Raw genomic sequence first — 17,218 nt, 5'->3', positions numbered from 1 at the left:
TCCTAGATCTCTCACCCAGTACCCCTGTGCTCACTGGCCTACATTGGCTTCCAGTCTGGCAAAAGCTCAATTTTAAAACTCTCATTGATGTTTTTTTCATATCCCTCCGTGACCTTGTCACTCCCCCTCTCTTTAATCTCAAGTCCTCCAACCTTCTAAGACCTCAGTGCTCCTCCAATCCTGTCCGATTTTAATTGCTCTACCATTGGCAGTCCTGCCTTCAGCTGCCTAGACCCTTAATTCTGGAATTTGGTCCCTAATCCATTCCCCATCTATACCTCTCCTCCTATAGGACACTCCTTAAATCTCACCTCTTTGGCTAAGTTTTTGGTCATCTGTCCTAATATCTCCTTACACGGCTCAGTGTCAAATTTTGTTTGTGAATGCTCTTGTAAAGCACCTTGGGATGTTTGTCTACCTGGGGGGATGGTTGCATAGTGGTAACGGTACTGGACCAGAAATCGAATGACAAAAGTTCAAATCCCAACATAGCAACTGGGGGAATTTAAATTTAATTAATAAATCGGAACTAAAATGCTAATATATTAATAATGACCATAAAACTACTGGATTGTCAGAAAAACCCATCTGGTTCACTAATGTCCTTTAGGAACGTAGGAACAGGAAAAGGCCATTCAGCCTGTCGAGCCTGCTTCACCATTCAATACGATCATGGCTGATCGAACACTTCAATGCCTTTTACCCGCACTGTCCCCATCACCCTTTATGTTATTGTTAATCAGAAATCTATACAGCTTTACCTTAAACACACTCAATGACGAGCTTCCATGGCCCTCTGGGGTAGAGAATTCCAAAGATTCACAACCCTCTGAGTAAAGAAATTTCTCCTCGTCTTGGTCCTAAGTGGCTTCCTCCTTATTTTGGAATTGTGTCCCCTGGTTCTGGACTCCCCAACCAGGGGAAACATCTTACCTTTATCTACCCCGTCTATTCCTTTAAGTATTTTGTAGGTTTCACTGAGATCACCTCTCATTCTTTGAAACTCTAGAGAATACAGGCCCAGTTTCCCCAATCTCACTTCATAAGACAGTCCTGCCATCCCGGGAACAAGTCTGGTGAACCTTCGTTGCACTTGCATGATGGCAATAAAAACCCTTGAGGTAATGGTACCAAAACTGCACACACTACTCCAGGTGTGGTCTAACCAAGCTTCTATATAATTGAAGCAAGATTTCACTACTCCTGTACTCAAATCCTCTTGTGATAAAGGCTAACATTCCATTAACCTTCCTAATTGCACTTGTGACTTATGGACAAGGACACCCAGGTCCCTTTGTACATCTACACTTTCTAATCTCTCACCATTTAAGAAATACTCTGCATATCTGTTCCTCCTATCAAAGTGGATAAGCTCACATTTTTCCACATTGTATTCCATCTGACATGTTCTTGCCCACTACTAAGTCTGTCCAAATCCTCCTGTAGCTGTTTTACATCTTCCTCACAACATACGTTCTCACCTAGCTTTGTATCATCCGCGCACTTGGAAATATTATATTTGGTCCCCACATCCAAATCATTGATATATATTATGAACAGCTGGAGCCCAAATACTGATCTTTGCGGTACCCCACTAGTCACAGCTTGCCAACGTGAGAATGACCCATCTATTCCTATTCTCTGTTTTCTGCCTGTTAACCAATCCTTAATCAATGCCCGAATATTGCCTCCTATCCCATGTGCTTTTATTTTGCTTATCAACCTCCTGTGGGGGACTTTATCACAAGCCTTCTGAAAATCCAAGTATACTACGCCCGTCGACTCTACTTTATCAATTTTTTTTTGGTGACATCCTCAAAAAACTCCAAGCTCATCAAACGTGATTTTCCATTCGCAAATCCATGCTGACTGTGCCCAAGCAGATCATGATTACCAAAGTATCCATTTATCACATCCTTTATAATAGATTCTAGCATTTTCCCTACTACTGATGTAAGGCTAACAGGTCTGTAGTTCCCTGTTTTCTCTCTCCCTCCCTTCTTAAACAGTGGAGTGACGTTTGCTACCTTCCAATCTGCAGGAACCATTCCAGAATCTATAGAATTTTGGGTAATGATCACCAATGCATCCACTATCTCCATTGCTACCTCTTTCAACACGCTAGGATGCAAAATATCAGGTCATGTGGACTTATCAACTTTCAGTCCCATTAACTTCTCCAGTACAACCTTCTTTCTTATACCAATTTCCTTCAACTCCTCATTCTCCCTAGTCCCTTGGATCTCTAAATCTGGAAGATTTCCTGTATCTTCCTCAGTGAAGACGGACACAAAGTAATCATTTAGCTTCTCTTCCTTTTCTCTGTTTCCCATTATGAATTCTCCTGACTTTGCCTGTAATGGACCCATGTTTGTCTTCGCCAAATGCTTCCTTTTTACATATCTATAGAAGCTTTTACAGCCTGTTTTTGTTTTTTGCTAGATTGCATTCATATTCTATTCTCCCCTTCTTTACCAGTTTCTTGGTCTTCATAAGAACTAGGAGCAGGAGTAGGCAATTCAGCCCCTCGAGCCTGCCCCACCATTCAATACGATCATGGCTGATCTCATTTCGGCCTTAACTCCAGTTTCCCGCCCTCTTCCCATAACCTTTCAACCTGTTACTAATTTAAAATCTGTCTATCTCCTCCTTAAATTTATTCAGCGTCCCGGCATCCACTGCACTCTGAGGTAGTGAATTCCACAGATTCACGACCCTTTGAGAAAAGTAATTCCTCCTCATCTCTGATTTAAATCTACCACCCCTTAGCCTAAAACTATGGCCTCTCATTCTAGAATGCCCCAGAAGGGGAAACACCTGCTCCACGCCTACTTTGTCTATCCCCTTTAGCACCTTATATACCTCAATTAGATCTCCTCTCATCCTTCTAAACTCTAGCGAGCATAGGCCTAAACTGCTCAATCTCCCCTCATAAGACAAGCCCCGCATCTCTGGAATCAATCTAATGAACCTCCTCTGAGCAGCCTCCAGTGCAACTACATCCTTCCTCAAGTAAGGGGACCAAAACTGTGCACAGTACTCCAGCTGACCTGCTATCCCGTAATTCTAAAAACTATTTATTAATTACACTTAGAGTAAGTAGAATGAGTAGAATAAATTACTGGTAACATAATTTTATTACACTTATGCTAACTTTATCTTTCTTTGATTTACTTTACTTTACTTTGACTTGAGTTAACTTTACTTCCCTATTGCTAATGTTCCTTACTGAAATCCAAGTAGCTACTTCTTTATAAATGATACGGAAGGATAGGAAAGGAAATCTGTTGCCCTTACCCAGTCTGACCTACATGTGACTCCAGATCCACAGCAATGTGGTTAACTCTCAGCTGCCCTCTGAAATGTCCTCACAAGCCATTGAATTGTATCAAACCACTACAGAAAAAAATGCTCTGGATTTACCCACACCACATGGACTTTAGCAGTTTAAGAACGTTATTCGCCACCACCTTATCTAGGGCAATTAGGGATGGGCAGTTGATGTTGGCCTTGCCAGTGACACTCCATTTCAAGAATGAATTAAAAACTGAACGGTTTGCAAGCTGTTGATGGTCCCAGAACAGGATATGGAGGTACATACAGTGATACAGGATTAATAGCCTGAATTATGCTTGTAAATCCATATTACATTCCTCAATCGAAAACAAAAATAGCTGAAAAAACACAGCAGGTCTGACAGCAGACTCCGTATGACTCTTCATCAGAACTAAGGAAAAATAGAAATGAGGTGAAATATAAGCTGTTTGATGGGGGTGGGACAGGTAGGTCTTTTCCCACCTATTTCTATTATTTTTAAACTTATTTCCATCCATTGTTTTATCTCCACCTTTTAGCCTATTTCAACCCCCCCCATCCCCCCCCACCCCTCTCCCACTAGGTCTATCTGTCACTTGCTCGTCCCGCTTTCTACCCTTAATGTCACCATTAGCACATTCCTTAGCTAATATCACCACCTTCAACACCCCTTTGTCCTTTTGTCTGACATCTTTGGCAATCTCTTCTTTGCCTCCACCTATCACTGGCCCTCTATCCAGCTCTACCTGTCCCACCCCCCTCAAACACCTCATTTCTATTTTTCCTTAGTTCTGATGAAGAGTCATACGGACTCGAAACGTTAACTGTATTCCTCTCCGCAGATGCTGTCAGACCTGCTGAGTTTTTCCAGCTACTTTTGCTTTTGTTTCAGATTTCCAGCATCCGCAGTATTTTGCTTTTATATTCCTCAATGATGCTCAATACCTTTTGGTATATTGGTGCAAAAGCAAATAACTTGCAGATGCTGCAAATCTGAAATAAAATAGAAAATACTCAAGAAGTACTCAGCAGGTCAAGGAGTACTCAGCAGGGCAGGCAGCACCTGTAGAGTGGAAACAGCTGAGATTTCAAGACAATGCCCTTTGGTCAGAATTGGAATAAGGTAGAGGTGTAATAGTATGTTTAGCAGATGCATGGGGACACCACCACCTGGAAGTTCCCCTCCAAGCCACACACCATCCTGACTTGGAAATATATCACCGTTCCTTCACTGTCGCTGGGTTAAAACCCTGGAACTCCCTTTCTAACAGCACTTTGGGTGCACCTACACCACATGGACTGCAGTGTTTCAAGAAGACAGCTCACCACCACCTCAAGGGCAATTAGGGATGGGTAATAAATGCTGGCCCAGCCAGTGCCACTCTCATCCTGTAAATGAATTTAAAAAATGAAAGTACAGAGTAGGGAAAGGGGTGAGGTTGTTGGGCTTTGGGGAAGAACAAAAGGGAAGGCAGGAGAGATTAAATGACAAAAGAGATGATTGTGCAAGGCAAGGTGATAATGGGATTAGCAAATAATCTAAAGATCAGTCTAGAGGAGGTATAAATGGCCAAGGCATTATCATCATCGTTGTTTCCAGAAAAATGGGAGGAGTACATTATAATCAAATTGATTAATTTAATTTTTAGTTTGGAAGGCTGTAAAGTGTTCCTCCAGCTTCTGTTTAGCTTCATTGGAGCAGTAAGAGGCTGAGTCAGAATGGGAGTAGAATGAAAAACTAAAGTGACAAGTGCTCAGGTTCAGGGTCACACTTACAGACTGAATGGAGGTGCTCCACAGAACGGCCACCCAATCTGCATTTGGTCTCCCCAGCATAGAGGAGAACGTGTTGTTAGCAGCGATATGGGAGAATAAATTGAAAGAAGTACAAATAAATTGCTGTTTACCTAGAAGGAGCGTTTGGGACCTTGGATGGTGGGAAGAGAGAAAATAAAAGGGCAGGTATTGCATCTCCTGCAATGAATGGGAAAGCAGGTGCTGTTGGGGATGAATGTAGTGGACCAGGGTGTCAGGGAGAGAACAATCCCTCAGAATGCTGAAAGAGGAGGGCGGGGGGAGAGGAAGGGAAGATGGTGGTTGTATCAAGCTAGGGATGGTGGAAGTAGCAAAGGGTGATCTGTTGAATGTAAACACTGGTGGGGAGAAAGTGAGGACAAGATGAACCCTATTGTTCTGGGAGGAAGGGGAAGGGTGAGTGCAGAACTGAGAGAAATGGACTGGACATGTTTGAGGTCCTATCAACCACAGAGGAGGAATCCTCAGCTGAGGGAAAAGGCAGACATATCAGATGCACTGTTATGAAAGATTGCATCATCAGAACAGATGTGAAGGAGGAACTAGGAGAACAGAGTCGAATCTTTACTGGAAGTGGGATGTGAGGACGTGTGGTTGAGATATCTGGGGGAGTCGGTGGGTTTCTAGTTGATTAGCTATCTCCAAAAATGGAGCCAGAGAAGTCAATGAAAGGAAGAGTCAGAGATGGATCATGTGAAGGCACAAGAAGGCTGGAACTTGGAAGCAAAATTGAAGGAATGTTCCAGTTCAGGGTGAGAGTAGGAAACGGGGACGATAGCATAGCGGTCCAGAAACTGGTCTAATAACTCTGAGACCCGGATAATGCTCCAGAGACATGGCTTCATATCCCACCTTGGCAGCAAAGGGAATTTAAATTTAATTAATACATCTGGAATTAAAAGTTAGTTTCAGTAGTAACGATCAGGAAACTATCAGATTGTCATAAAAACCCATCTGGTTCATTAATGTCCTTAAGGGAAGGAAATTTGCTGTCCTTACCCAGCCTGGCCTACATATGACTCCAGGCCCACAGTTGCAGACCAGACCAGTTGTATCAAACTGCAACAGAAGTCAAATATGAATAAAACCAAACAGACCACCCAGCATCGACCAAGGCACAGGAATCAGCAATGACAAACCCTCTGTCAAAAGCCCTGTCGACCCTGCAATATCGTCCTTACTAACATCTGGGGGCTAGTGCCAAAATTGGGAGAGCTGTCTCACAGACTAGTCAAGTAACAGCCTGACATAGTCAACCTCACGGAATCATACCTTACAGATAATGTCCCAGACACCACCATCACCATCCCTGGGTATGTCTTGTCCCCCCATCAGGACAGACCCAGTAGAAGTGGCGGCACAGTGGGATACGGTCAGGAGGGAGTTGCCCTGGGAGTCCTCAACATCGACTCCGGACTCCATGAAGTCTCATCAGGTGAAAATTGGCAAGGAAACCTCCTGCTGATTACAATGTACCGCCCTCTCTCAGTTGATGAATCAGTGCTCCTCCATGTTGAACACCACTTGGAAGGAGCACAAAGAGTGGCTATGGCGCAGGATGTACTCTGGGTGGGGGACTTCAATGTCCATCACCAAAAGTGGCTCGGTAGCACCACTACAGACTGAGCTGACTGAGTTCTAAAGGACATAGCTGCTAGACTGAGTCTGCGGATGGTGGTGAGGGAACCAACAAGAGGGAAAAACATACTTGACTTCATCCTCACCAACCTGCCTGCTGCAGATCCACCTGTCCATGACAGTATCGATAGGAGTCACCACCACACAGTCCTTGTGGAGATGATGTCCCGTCTTCACATTGAGCATATCTTCCACTGTGTTGTTTGGCATGACCACTATGCTAAATGGGATGGATTTCGAACAGATCTAGCCATATCCCCCACTTTACCATTACTATCAAGCCAGGGGATCAACCCTGGTTCAATGAAGAATGCAGGAGGGCATGCCAGGAACAGCATCAGACACACCTAAAAATGAAGTGTCAACCTGGTGAAGCTACAACACAGGACTACTTGCATGCTGAACAGCATAAGTAGCAAGTGATAGAGCTAGGCGATTCCAAAACCAACGAATCAAATCTAAGCTCTGCTGTCCTGCCATATCCAATCGTGCATAGTGGTGGACCGTTAAACAACTCCCTGGAGGAGGTGGCTTCACAAATATCACCATCCTCACTGATGGGGGAGCCGAGCAGTGCAAAGGACAAAGTTGAAGCATTTGCAACAATCTTCAGCCAGAAGTACCGAGTGGATGATCCATCTCGGCCTTCTTCGAAGGCCCCCAGCGTCGGAGATGTCAGTCTTCAGCCAATTTGATTCACTCCGCATGATATCAAGTAACAGCTGAAGGCACGGGATACTGCGAAGGTTATGAGCCCTGACAATTCTCTGGCAATAGTACTGAAGACTTGTGCTCCAGAACTTGCCGTGCCCCTAGCCAAGCTGTTCCAGTAAAGCTGCAACACTGGCACCTACCTAGCTATGTGGAAAATTGCCCAGGTATGACCTGTACACACAAAGCAGGACAGATCCAACCTAGCCAATTACCGCCCCATCAGTCTACTCCATCATCGGTAAAGTGATGAAGGAGTCATCAACAGTGCTATCAAGTGACATTTGCTTAGCAATAACCTGCTCACTGATGCTCAGTTTGGGTTCCGTCAGGGTCACTTAGCTCCTGACCTTATTACAGCATTGATTCAAACATGGACAAAAGAGCTGAAATCCAGAGGTGAGGTGAGAGTGACTGCCCTTGACATCAAGGCAGCATTTGACCAAATGAGGCATCAGGGAACCCTAGCAAAACTGGAGCCAATGGGAATCAGGGGGGAAATCTCTCTGCCGGTTGGAATCATATCTTGCACGAAGGAAGATGGTTGTGGTTGTTGCCGATCAATCATCTCAGTTCTAAGATATCACTGCAGGAGTTCCTCAGGGTAGTGTCCTAGGCCCAACCATCTTCAGCTGCTTCATCAATGACCTTCCTTCAGTGGGGATGAAGTGGGATGTTCGCTGATGATTGCACAATGTTCAGCACGATTCGTGACTCCTCAGATACTGAAGCAGTCCATGTCCAAATGCAGCAAGACCTAGACAATATCTAGGCTTGGGCTGACCAGTGGCAAGTACCATTTGCACCACACAAATGCTAGGCAATGACCATCTCCAACAAGTGAGAAAATCTAACCATTGCCCCTTGACCGTCAATGATATACTATCACTGAATCCCCCACTATCAACATCCTGGAGGTTACCATTGACCAGAAACTGAACTGGACTAGCCATATAAATACTGTGGTTGCATGAGCAGGTCAGAGGCTGGGAACCCTGCGGCGAGTAATTCACCTCCTGACTCCCCAAGCCTGTCCACCATCTACAAGTCAGGAGCGAAAAGAGACAATGTGCAAGGTTACAGGGATTACGCAGGGGAGTGGGACTAGGTGGAATGCTCTTTCAGAGAGCCAGTGCAGACTTGATGAACTGAAAGAGCCAGTGCAGACTTGATAAGCTGAATGGTCCCCTTCTGCACTGTAAAGATACTGTGATTCTGTAATGGAATGCTCTCCACTTCCCTGGATGATTGCAGCTCCAGCAACACTCAAGAAGCTTGACACCATCCAGGACAAGGCAGCCCACTTGATTGGCACCCCATCCACAAACATTCACTCCCTCCACCACCTACGCACAGTAGCAGCAGTGTGTACCATCTACAAGATGCACTGCAGGAACTCACCATGGCTCCTTAGACAGCACCTTCCAAACCCACGACTGCTACCATCTAGAAGAAGGGCAGCAGATGCACGGGAACAGCACCACCTGGAAGCCACTCACTATCCCGACTTGGAAATATGTCGCTGTTCCTTCACTGATGCTGAGTCAAAATCTGGAACTACCTACCCAACAGCAGTGTAGGTGCACCTACACCACATGGACTGCAGTGGTTCAAGCAGGCAGCTCACCACCACCACCTTCTCAAGGGCAATTAGGGATGGGCAATAAATGCTGGCCTAGCCAGCGGCACCCACATCCTGTGAATACATTTTTTAAAATGGTGGCGGAACAGACATATATAGTCTGGAGGGAGTTGCTCCTCAACTTTAACTCTGGACCTATGAAGTCTCATGGCATCAGGTCAAAATTGGGCAAGGAAGCATCCTGCTGATTGCTATCTACCATCCTCCCTCAACTAATGAATCAGTACTCCTCCATATTGAACACCACTTGGAAGAAGCACTCGGTGCAGAATGTACCCTGAGTGGGGTACTTCAATGTCATCACCAGGAGTGGCTTGGTAGCACCACCACTGACCGAGCTGGCTAAGTCTTGAATGGCATAGTTGCCAGACTTGGTCTGTGGCAGGTGGTGAGGGAACCTATGAAGAAAAAACCTGCTTTACCTCGTCTTCACCAATCTACCTGTCGCAGATGCATTTGTCCAAGACATTTGGTAGGAGTGACCACTGCACAGTCCTTGTGGAGACAAAGTCCTGTCTTCACATTGAGTATATCCTCCATTGTGTTGTGTGTCACTACCACTGTATTAAATGGGATAGATTCCGAACAGAACTCAAAACTGGGCTTCCATGAGCCGCTGTGGGCCATCAGCAACAGCAGAATTGTGTACAATTGTATACAACCACAATCTGTAACCTCATGGCCCAGCATATCCCCAATTCTATCACTACCTCAAGCCAGGGAATCAACCCTGGTTCAATGAAGACTTCAGGAAGGCATGCCAGGAGCAGCACCAGGCATAACTAAAAATGAGATGTCAACCTGTTGAAGCTACAACACAGGACTACTTGCATGCTAAACAGCATAAGCAGCAAATGATAGACAGAGCTAAGCAATTACACAACCAACGGATCAGATCTAAGCTCTGCTGTCCTCCACATCCAGTCGTGAATGGTGGTGGACAATTGAACAACTCACTGGAGGAGGAGGCTCCACAAATATCCACATCCTGAATGATGGAGAAGGCCCCAGCAATGCAGAAGACAAAGCTGAAGCATTTGCAACCATCTTCAGCCAGAAGTGCCAAGTGGATGATCCAAATTGGTCTCCTTCAGAGCCCCCCAGCTTCATAGATACCAGTCTTCAGTCAAAGCGAGTCACTCCACATGATATGAAGAAACAGCTGAAAGCACAGGATACTGAAAAGTCTACGGGCCCTGACAACATCCTGGCTTTAGTACTGAAGACTTGGTCCTCCAGAACAAGCTACACCCCTAGCTAAGCTGTTCCAGTATAGCTATAACACTGGCATCTACCCAATTATGTGGAAACTTGGCCAGGTATGTTCCACCCACAAATAGCAGAACAAATCCAGTCCGGCCAGCTATCACCCCATCAGACTACTCTGGATCATCAGCGAAGTGATGGAAGATGTCAGTGCTATCACTTGGCACTTACACAGCAATAACCTGCTCACTGATGCTCCATTTAGCCTATTAGCTCCTCACCTCATTACAGCCTTGATCCAAACATGGACGAAAGAGCTGCACTGAAGATCTGAGGTGAGAGTGACTGTCCTTCATGAAGGCAATATGTGACCGAGTGTGGCATCAAGGAACCCTGGTAAAATTGAATTCAGTGGGAATCTGGAGGAAAACTCTCCTGGTTGGAGTCATGCCTAGCACAAAGATTGGTTGTTAGAGGCCAATTATCTCAGTCCCAGGACATCACTGCAGGAGTTCCTAAGGGTAGTGTCCTAGGCCCAACCTTCTTCAGCTGCTTCGACAATGACTTTCCTTCCATTCGCCAGTCCTCAGATATCTGGACAACATTCAGGTTTGGGCACGAGTGCCGGACTATAACTGTCTCCCTTTGACATTCAATGGCATTACCATTGCTGAATCCCCCTCTATCATCATCCTGGTGGTTACCATTGACCAGAAACTGGACTAGCCAAATAAATATTGTAATGATAAAAACATACTCTGTGGTGAGTGATTCACCTCTTGACTCCCCAAAGCCTGTTCAGCACCTACCATGCAAAAGACAGGAGTGTGTGGAATAGCTCCACTTGCCTGGTTGAACGCAGCTCCAACAACACCCGAAGCTCAAAGCAGCCCTCTTGATTGGCACCCCATTCAGCCACTTAAACATTCACTCCCTCCATCACTGACACACATTGGCAGCAGTGTTTAATATCTGACAATATCTGCAAGAATTCGCCAAGCCATCTTCAAAAGCATCTTCTAAACCCGCGATCTCTGCCGCCTATAAGGACAAGAACATCAGATGCATGGCAACACCATCACTTATGCAAGTTCCCCTCCAAGTCTCACACAATCCTGATTTGAAATTGTATTGCCGTTCCTTCACTGCCACTGGATCAAAATCCTGGAACCCCCCCTAACAGCACTCTGGGTGTACCTACACCACGTGGACTGCATCGGTTCAAGAAGGCAGCTCACCACCACCACCTCAAGGGCACTTAGGGATGGGCAATAAATGCTGGCTTTGTCAGCAATGCTCAGACCCCAAGAATGAAAGAAAGGGCACCAATACGCCCACCAATGTACGAGATGAAGAGGTGAGGGCCTGAATGCCCTGGTGGGGGATGGAGGTATAAGGTGTCGTTGGTAGAAAGAAGACTGCCAGGGCCAGGAAACTCAGTGTTACACCCCTGACAGAGACTTTGTATCCAGGCCATTGCATATCACATTTCATGTACAGTAGTCTGGTTATCATGCCTCAAGTAAGAATAGTGCATGAATGTACAGGGCCTTGATATGACATCTACTTACAGATATTTAATGGCCACAGCCTGTATTAGCAGTGTTACATCATTCTCTTCATAACCAGATTCCTGCACATTCATATTACATCCCTTAATAATACTTAATAAGTAGACTTCTGTGTTAGACATCTTAATTATTATTATTATATAAATTATTATATAAAATAAGCAGACCCCTGTAAATCGGTGGTACAACTTATAGAACTGCATAATCTCCACAGACAACTGTACATCAGTGTTAATTCCACCAAATTATTTACACTAACCTCACCCCTGTATATCAGTGTTAGATCTCTTACAGAAGAACTTATACAGACAGCCCTGAGACTGCTTAGTATCAGTTTGACTCAGTTTGGTGAGGCCACAACTACACTTCCTACAAGAACTTCTAACAAGATTGCTACCAAATGCTGAATTTAATGCAATTTCCATTTCAGCATCAAATGACAGTAATTGATTGAAAACCACGTACCATTTTAACTGATACGTAAAAGTGGAAATCTCACAGCATCTATCACTGTGAGCTTTATTTTGCGAGCACGCATTTATATTCCTTCCTGTTTGTTTTTGCATTATACTTTGAAGATGAATGATTTCAGGTTTCACTGAGCTTTGACAGAGCAAGTCAAACTGAACCCAGTATAGAAAGCAGCAGTAATGACTGTATCACGTTATCTGGGCAGTGTTCTGAACTCTTCAATGGAGTTTTTATATTCAGCATGGTGTGATGTTTTGGGGCAAGGTGTCCTGTGAGGTGCAAAGAAAGTCCATTTCAAATTGGACATCTGAGTATGTAGCAAATATTTCTTTCAGAATTATTGCAGAGAGGGCAAGCAAGCACTTGGGAGACAGCAGGGGAGGGCTTAGGAGAGGGCCGGTGTAGGCTTGAGGCAGTGGAGGGTGCTTGGAGCAGCGGACAGGACGTGGTGCAAGGGGTCGGTGGCAATGAGGGGGCCACAGCGGCTTGTTGGGAGTGGAGATCAGGAGGTGATGAGGGTGCAGTAGGGGGGTGGTGATGATGAGAGGTGTTGAAGCAACAGACAGGAGATGATGAGGGGGGCGTGATGACGGGGTTGGGGGTGGCGATGAGGGGGTGGCGGACAGGAGGTGATGAGGCAGTGGTGGGGGGAGAGTCGGCATATGCAAGCACTAGCATCAGCTGATGGGCACACGCCAATGACGTCAGCATGGGAGAAACCACACATGCACCAGCGGACACAGTGTGAGGCAAGTGTACGTGCACAACTGGCCCTGGTGCCTGGTCAGTTGTCGGCAGGAGTTACAGTATATCAGTTTGGAGGGTCAACGATGTCTGATGGCCAAGGATATCTCTGCTGAGGTTGTGAACGTGTTCTGTTTTATTTTCCACTCTTTTTTCCAGTTGAAAATGGCGAGCATTGTGACTTCTCCCTTTTACGTAACATGCTGATCAGGTAAAGCTTTTCAGTGTTAGAAGATGAACGTTGCTGTTTATATCTGATTGTTTAATCACAGCCCCTGCGCTGTCATTATATCTGATCCTTTACATGACACAACGGGAGCAAGAGCAGACCATACGGCCTCTCAAGCCTGCTCCGCCATTCAGGACGATCCACCTGAACTCCACTTTCCTGCCCGCTTCCATATCCCTGAACTCCTGAGGGATCAAAAATCTGTTAATCCCAGCCTTGAATATGCTCAATGATGGAGGATCCACAGCCCTCTGGGTTAGAGAATTCCAAAGATTCTCAATCCTTTGAATGAAGAAAGTTCTCCTATCAGTTCTAAATGATTGGCCCATTACCCTGAGACTATGTTCCCATGTCCTAGATTTCCCAACCAGTCCATCCTGCCTATATCTCTTTGTAGCCTCTTTGTGTCCTCCTCACAGCTTGTACTCCCACCTAGCTTTGAATCACCAGCAAACTTAGATACATTACTCTCTCTCTCTCTCTCTCTCTCTCTTTGTTCAATAAATAGCTGAGGCTGCAGCACTGATCCTTGCGGCGCTCCATTGTCACATCCTGCAAACGTGGAAAAAGCCCCATTTATTCCCACTCTCAGCTTCCTGTGCATTAATCAATCCTCTATGCAAGTTAATATATAACCCTCAACACCAGGAGCCCTTGAGTTTGTATGGCACCTTATCAAACATCTTTTGGAAATCCAAGTAGACTACATCGACTGGCTCTCCTTTTATCTTCCAATTTGTTTATTTTCTATTCACTAATGGGGTTTTACGTATTGATTTTTTTATATGTAAGCAGACCTATGTCACTTGTGCTTGCCCTGAGTCCATTTGCATATGCATTTTGTCTACTTCTCTGGGCCTGAACTCATCACCCTATTTCCACTTTTGCTCTTTTTAATTACTTATCTCTGCAAGACCCCTCTCCATCGTCAAGCTTCCTTCCACTTCTCCAACCTTAGGTACTGTGCCGTCCCAATCCCCTAACCCAACTCTACAGTACTCCTCAACTCTCCTACTTTCTGCAGCTGTCCCAGGCTTGACTCCCTGTTAGATAAACCCACAGCTTCCCTCTCTTCTTCTGTCAGCGTGCTTCAAAGGGCCTGTTGAGGCACTTATTGCCACCTTGCTACAAGCAGCAACTCCAATTGCCCCATTCCACTCTCTAAATGTCCTCCTCATCCAGCCTGCTGGCTGGGAGCTAACCTTCCCAATCTCCTTCCTCTTCAACTCGCTGCTCCCATTGTTGATCCTGTGGGTTCTTGCACTGCTTCAGCTCTCAGCAACCCTTTCCACACCTCCCTCCAGAATGTCCATTCACAGTGAACAAGGGCCTTGCTATCCATGACCATTTAACATAAGTCCCTGTGTAGTATTTAGCCTTGAGCTGATAAATGGCAAGTAACTTACCCGCCACACAAGTGCCAGGCAATGACCATTTCGGAAAAGAGAGGATCTAACCATCCCCCCTTAGCATTCAATGGCATTACCATCACTGAATTGTTCACTATCAACATCCTGGGGGTTACCATTAACAAACTGTACTGGACAAGCTATAGAAATACTGTGGCTACAAGAGCAGGTCAGAGGCTAGGAGTCATTCGGTGAGTAACTCCCCTCCTGACTTCCCAAAGCCTGTCCACCATCTACAAGGCACATGTCAGGAGTGTGATGGAATACGCTCCACTTGCCTGGATGGGTGCAGCTGCAACAATACTCAAGCTTGATACCACCCAAGATAAAGCAATCCATTCGAATGGCACCTCATTCACCACCTTAAACCGTCGCTCCCTCCACCGCCATCGCACAGTGGGGAAAGTGCTGTGTTTCTGGGTTCATGATGACGAATAGGAAATGTGCTGTGTTTCTGGGTTGATGATGATGAATAGGGAATGTGCTGTGTTTCTGGGTTGGTGATGATGAATAGGGATTGTGCTGTGTTTCTGGGTTCATGATGACGAATAGGAAATGTGCTATGTTTCTAGGTTGATGATGATGAATAGGGAATGCGCTGTGTTTCTGGGTTTATGATGACGAATAGGGAATGTGCTGTGTTTCTGGGTTGATGATGACGAATAGGAAATGTGCTGTGTTTCTAGGTTGATGATGAGTGGGGAATGTGCTGTGTTTATGGGTAGATAATGAGTGGTGAAACTCTTTCGAGTTATCAACAGTCACAGATTGCAACTCTGTCGAGTACAATCACAGTTCTTGGTTTCCGGGAGTGGGACATGAACCCACAACCCTCTGATTCAAAGGCGAGGGTGCTATGAACTGAGCCACAGCTGACACCTCCTAATGAGTGGGGAAAGTGCTGTGTTTCTGGGTTGATGATAAGTGGGTAAAGTGCTGTGTTTCTGGGTTCATGATGACGAATAGGGATTGTGCTGTGTTTCTGGGTTTATGATGATGAATAGGGAATGTGCTATGTTTCTGGGTTGATGATGACGAATAGGGAATGTGCTGTGTTTCTAGGTTGATGATGAGTGGGGAATGTGCTGTGTTTCTGGGTTGATGATGACGAATAGGGAATGTGCTGTGTTTCTAGGTTGAAGATGAGTGGGGAAACTCTTTCGAGTTATCAACAGTCACAGATTGCAACTCTTTCGAGTACGATCACAGTTCTTGGTTTCCGGGAGTGGGACATGAACCCACAACCCTCTGATTCAAAGGCGAGGGTGCTATGAACTGAGCCACAGCTGACACCTCTGATGAGTGGGGAATGTGCTGTGTTTATGGGTAGATAATGAGTGGGGAATGTGCTGTGTTTCTGGGTTGATGATGGCGAATAGGGAATGTGCTGTGTTTTTGGGTTGTTGATGATGAGTGTGCAATGTGCTGTGTTTCGTGGTTGATGATAATGAGGGAAATGTGCAGTGTTTCTGGGTTGATGAAGAATGGGGAATGTGCTGTATTTCTGGGTAGATGATGATTGGGGAATGTGCTGTGTTTCTGGGCTGATGACGAATAGGGAATGTGCTGTGTTGCTGGTTTGATGATGACGAATATGGAATGTGTTGTGTTTCTGGGTTGATGATTGGGAAATGTGCTGTGTTTCTGGGCTGATGATGAATAGGGAATGTGTTGTGTTTCTGGGGTGATGATGATTGGGGAATGTGCTGTGTTTCTGGGTTGATGATGATTGGGGAATGTGCTGTGTTTCTGGGTTGATGATGACGAATAGGGAATGTGTTGTGTTTCTGGGTTGATGATGACGAATAGGGAATGTGTTGTGTTTCTGGGTTGATGAGGATTGGAGAATGTGCTGTGTTTCTGGGTTGATGATGAGGAATAGGGAATGTGTTGTGTCTCTGCGTTGATGATGAGTGGGGAATGTGTTGTGTTTCTGGGTTGATGATGACGAACAGGAAATGTGCTGTGTTTTTGGGTTGTTGATGAAGTGTGGAATGTGCTGTGTTTCGTGGTTGATAATGATGAGTATGGAATGTGCTGTGTTTCTGGGTCGATGATAGTGAGGCGAATGTGCAGTGTTTCTGGGTTGATGACGAGTGGGGAATGTGCTGTGTTTCTGGGTTGATGATGACGAATAGGGAATGTGTTGTGTTTCTGGGTAGATGATGACATAGGGAATGTGCTGTGTTTCTGGGTTGATGATGAGTGGGGAATGTGCTGTGTTTCTGGGTTGATGATGATGATTGGGGAATGTGCTGTGTTTCTGGGTTGATGATGATGAATAGGGAATGTGCTGTGTTGCTGGTTTGATGATGACGAATATGGAATGTGTTGTGTTTCTGGGTTGATGATTGGGAAACGTGCTGTGTTTCTGGGCTGATGAATAGGGAATGTGTTGTGTTTCCGGGCTGATGACGAAAAGGGAATGTGCTGTGTTTCTGGGTTGATGATGACGAATAGGGGATGT

General features: G+C 45.4%; 1 protein-coding gene across 1 annotated transcript in view; it reads left to right on the top strand.

Moving 5' to 3' along the window:
* The window catches only part of LOC144681848 (septin-7-like), a 77,825-nt gene that overhangs the window by 46,388 nt on the left and 14,219 nt on the right, over positions 1-17,218 (top strand). The window contains exon 9 of the mRNA XM_078543900.1: positions 13,273-13,324. Within this exon, the coding sequence (XP_078400026.1) occupies positions 13,273-13,324 (52 nt within the window). The remainder of the gene's footprint in view (positions 1-13,272; positions 13,325-17,218) is intronic.

Source organism: Cetorhinus maximus, chromosome 6 (genome assembly GCF_964194155.1).
Source record: "Cetorhinus maximus chromosome 6, sCetMax3.hap1.1, whole genome shotgun sequence".
Taxonomy (NCBI): Eukaryota; Metazoa; Chordata; class Chondrichthyes; order Lamniformes; family Cetorhinidae; genus Cetorhinus; species Cetorhinus maximus.
This window is presented reverse-complemented; position numbering and strand designations above follow the sequence as displayed.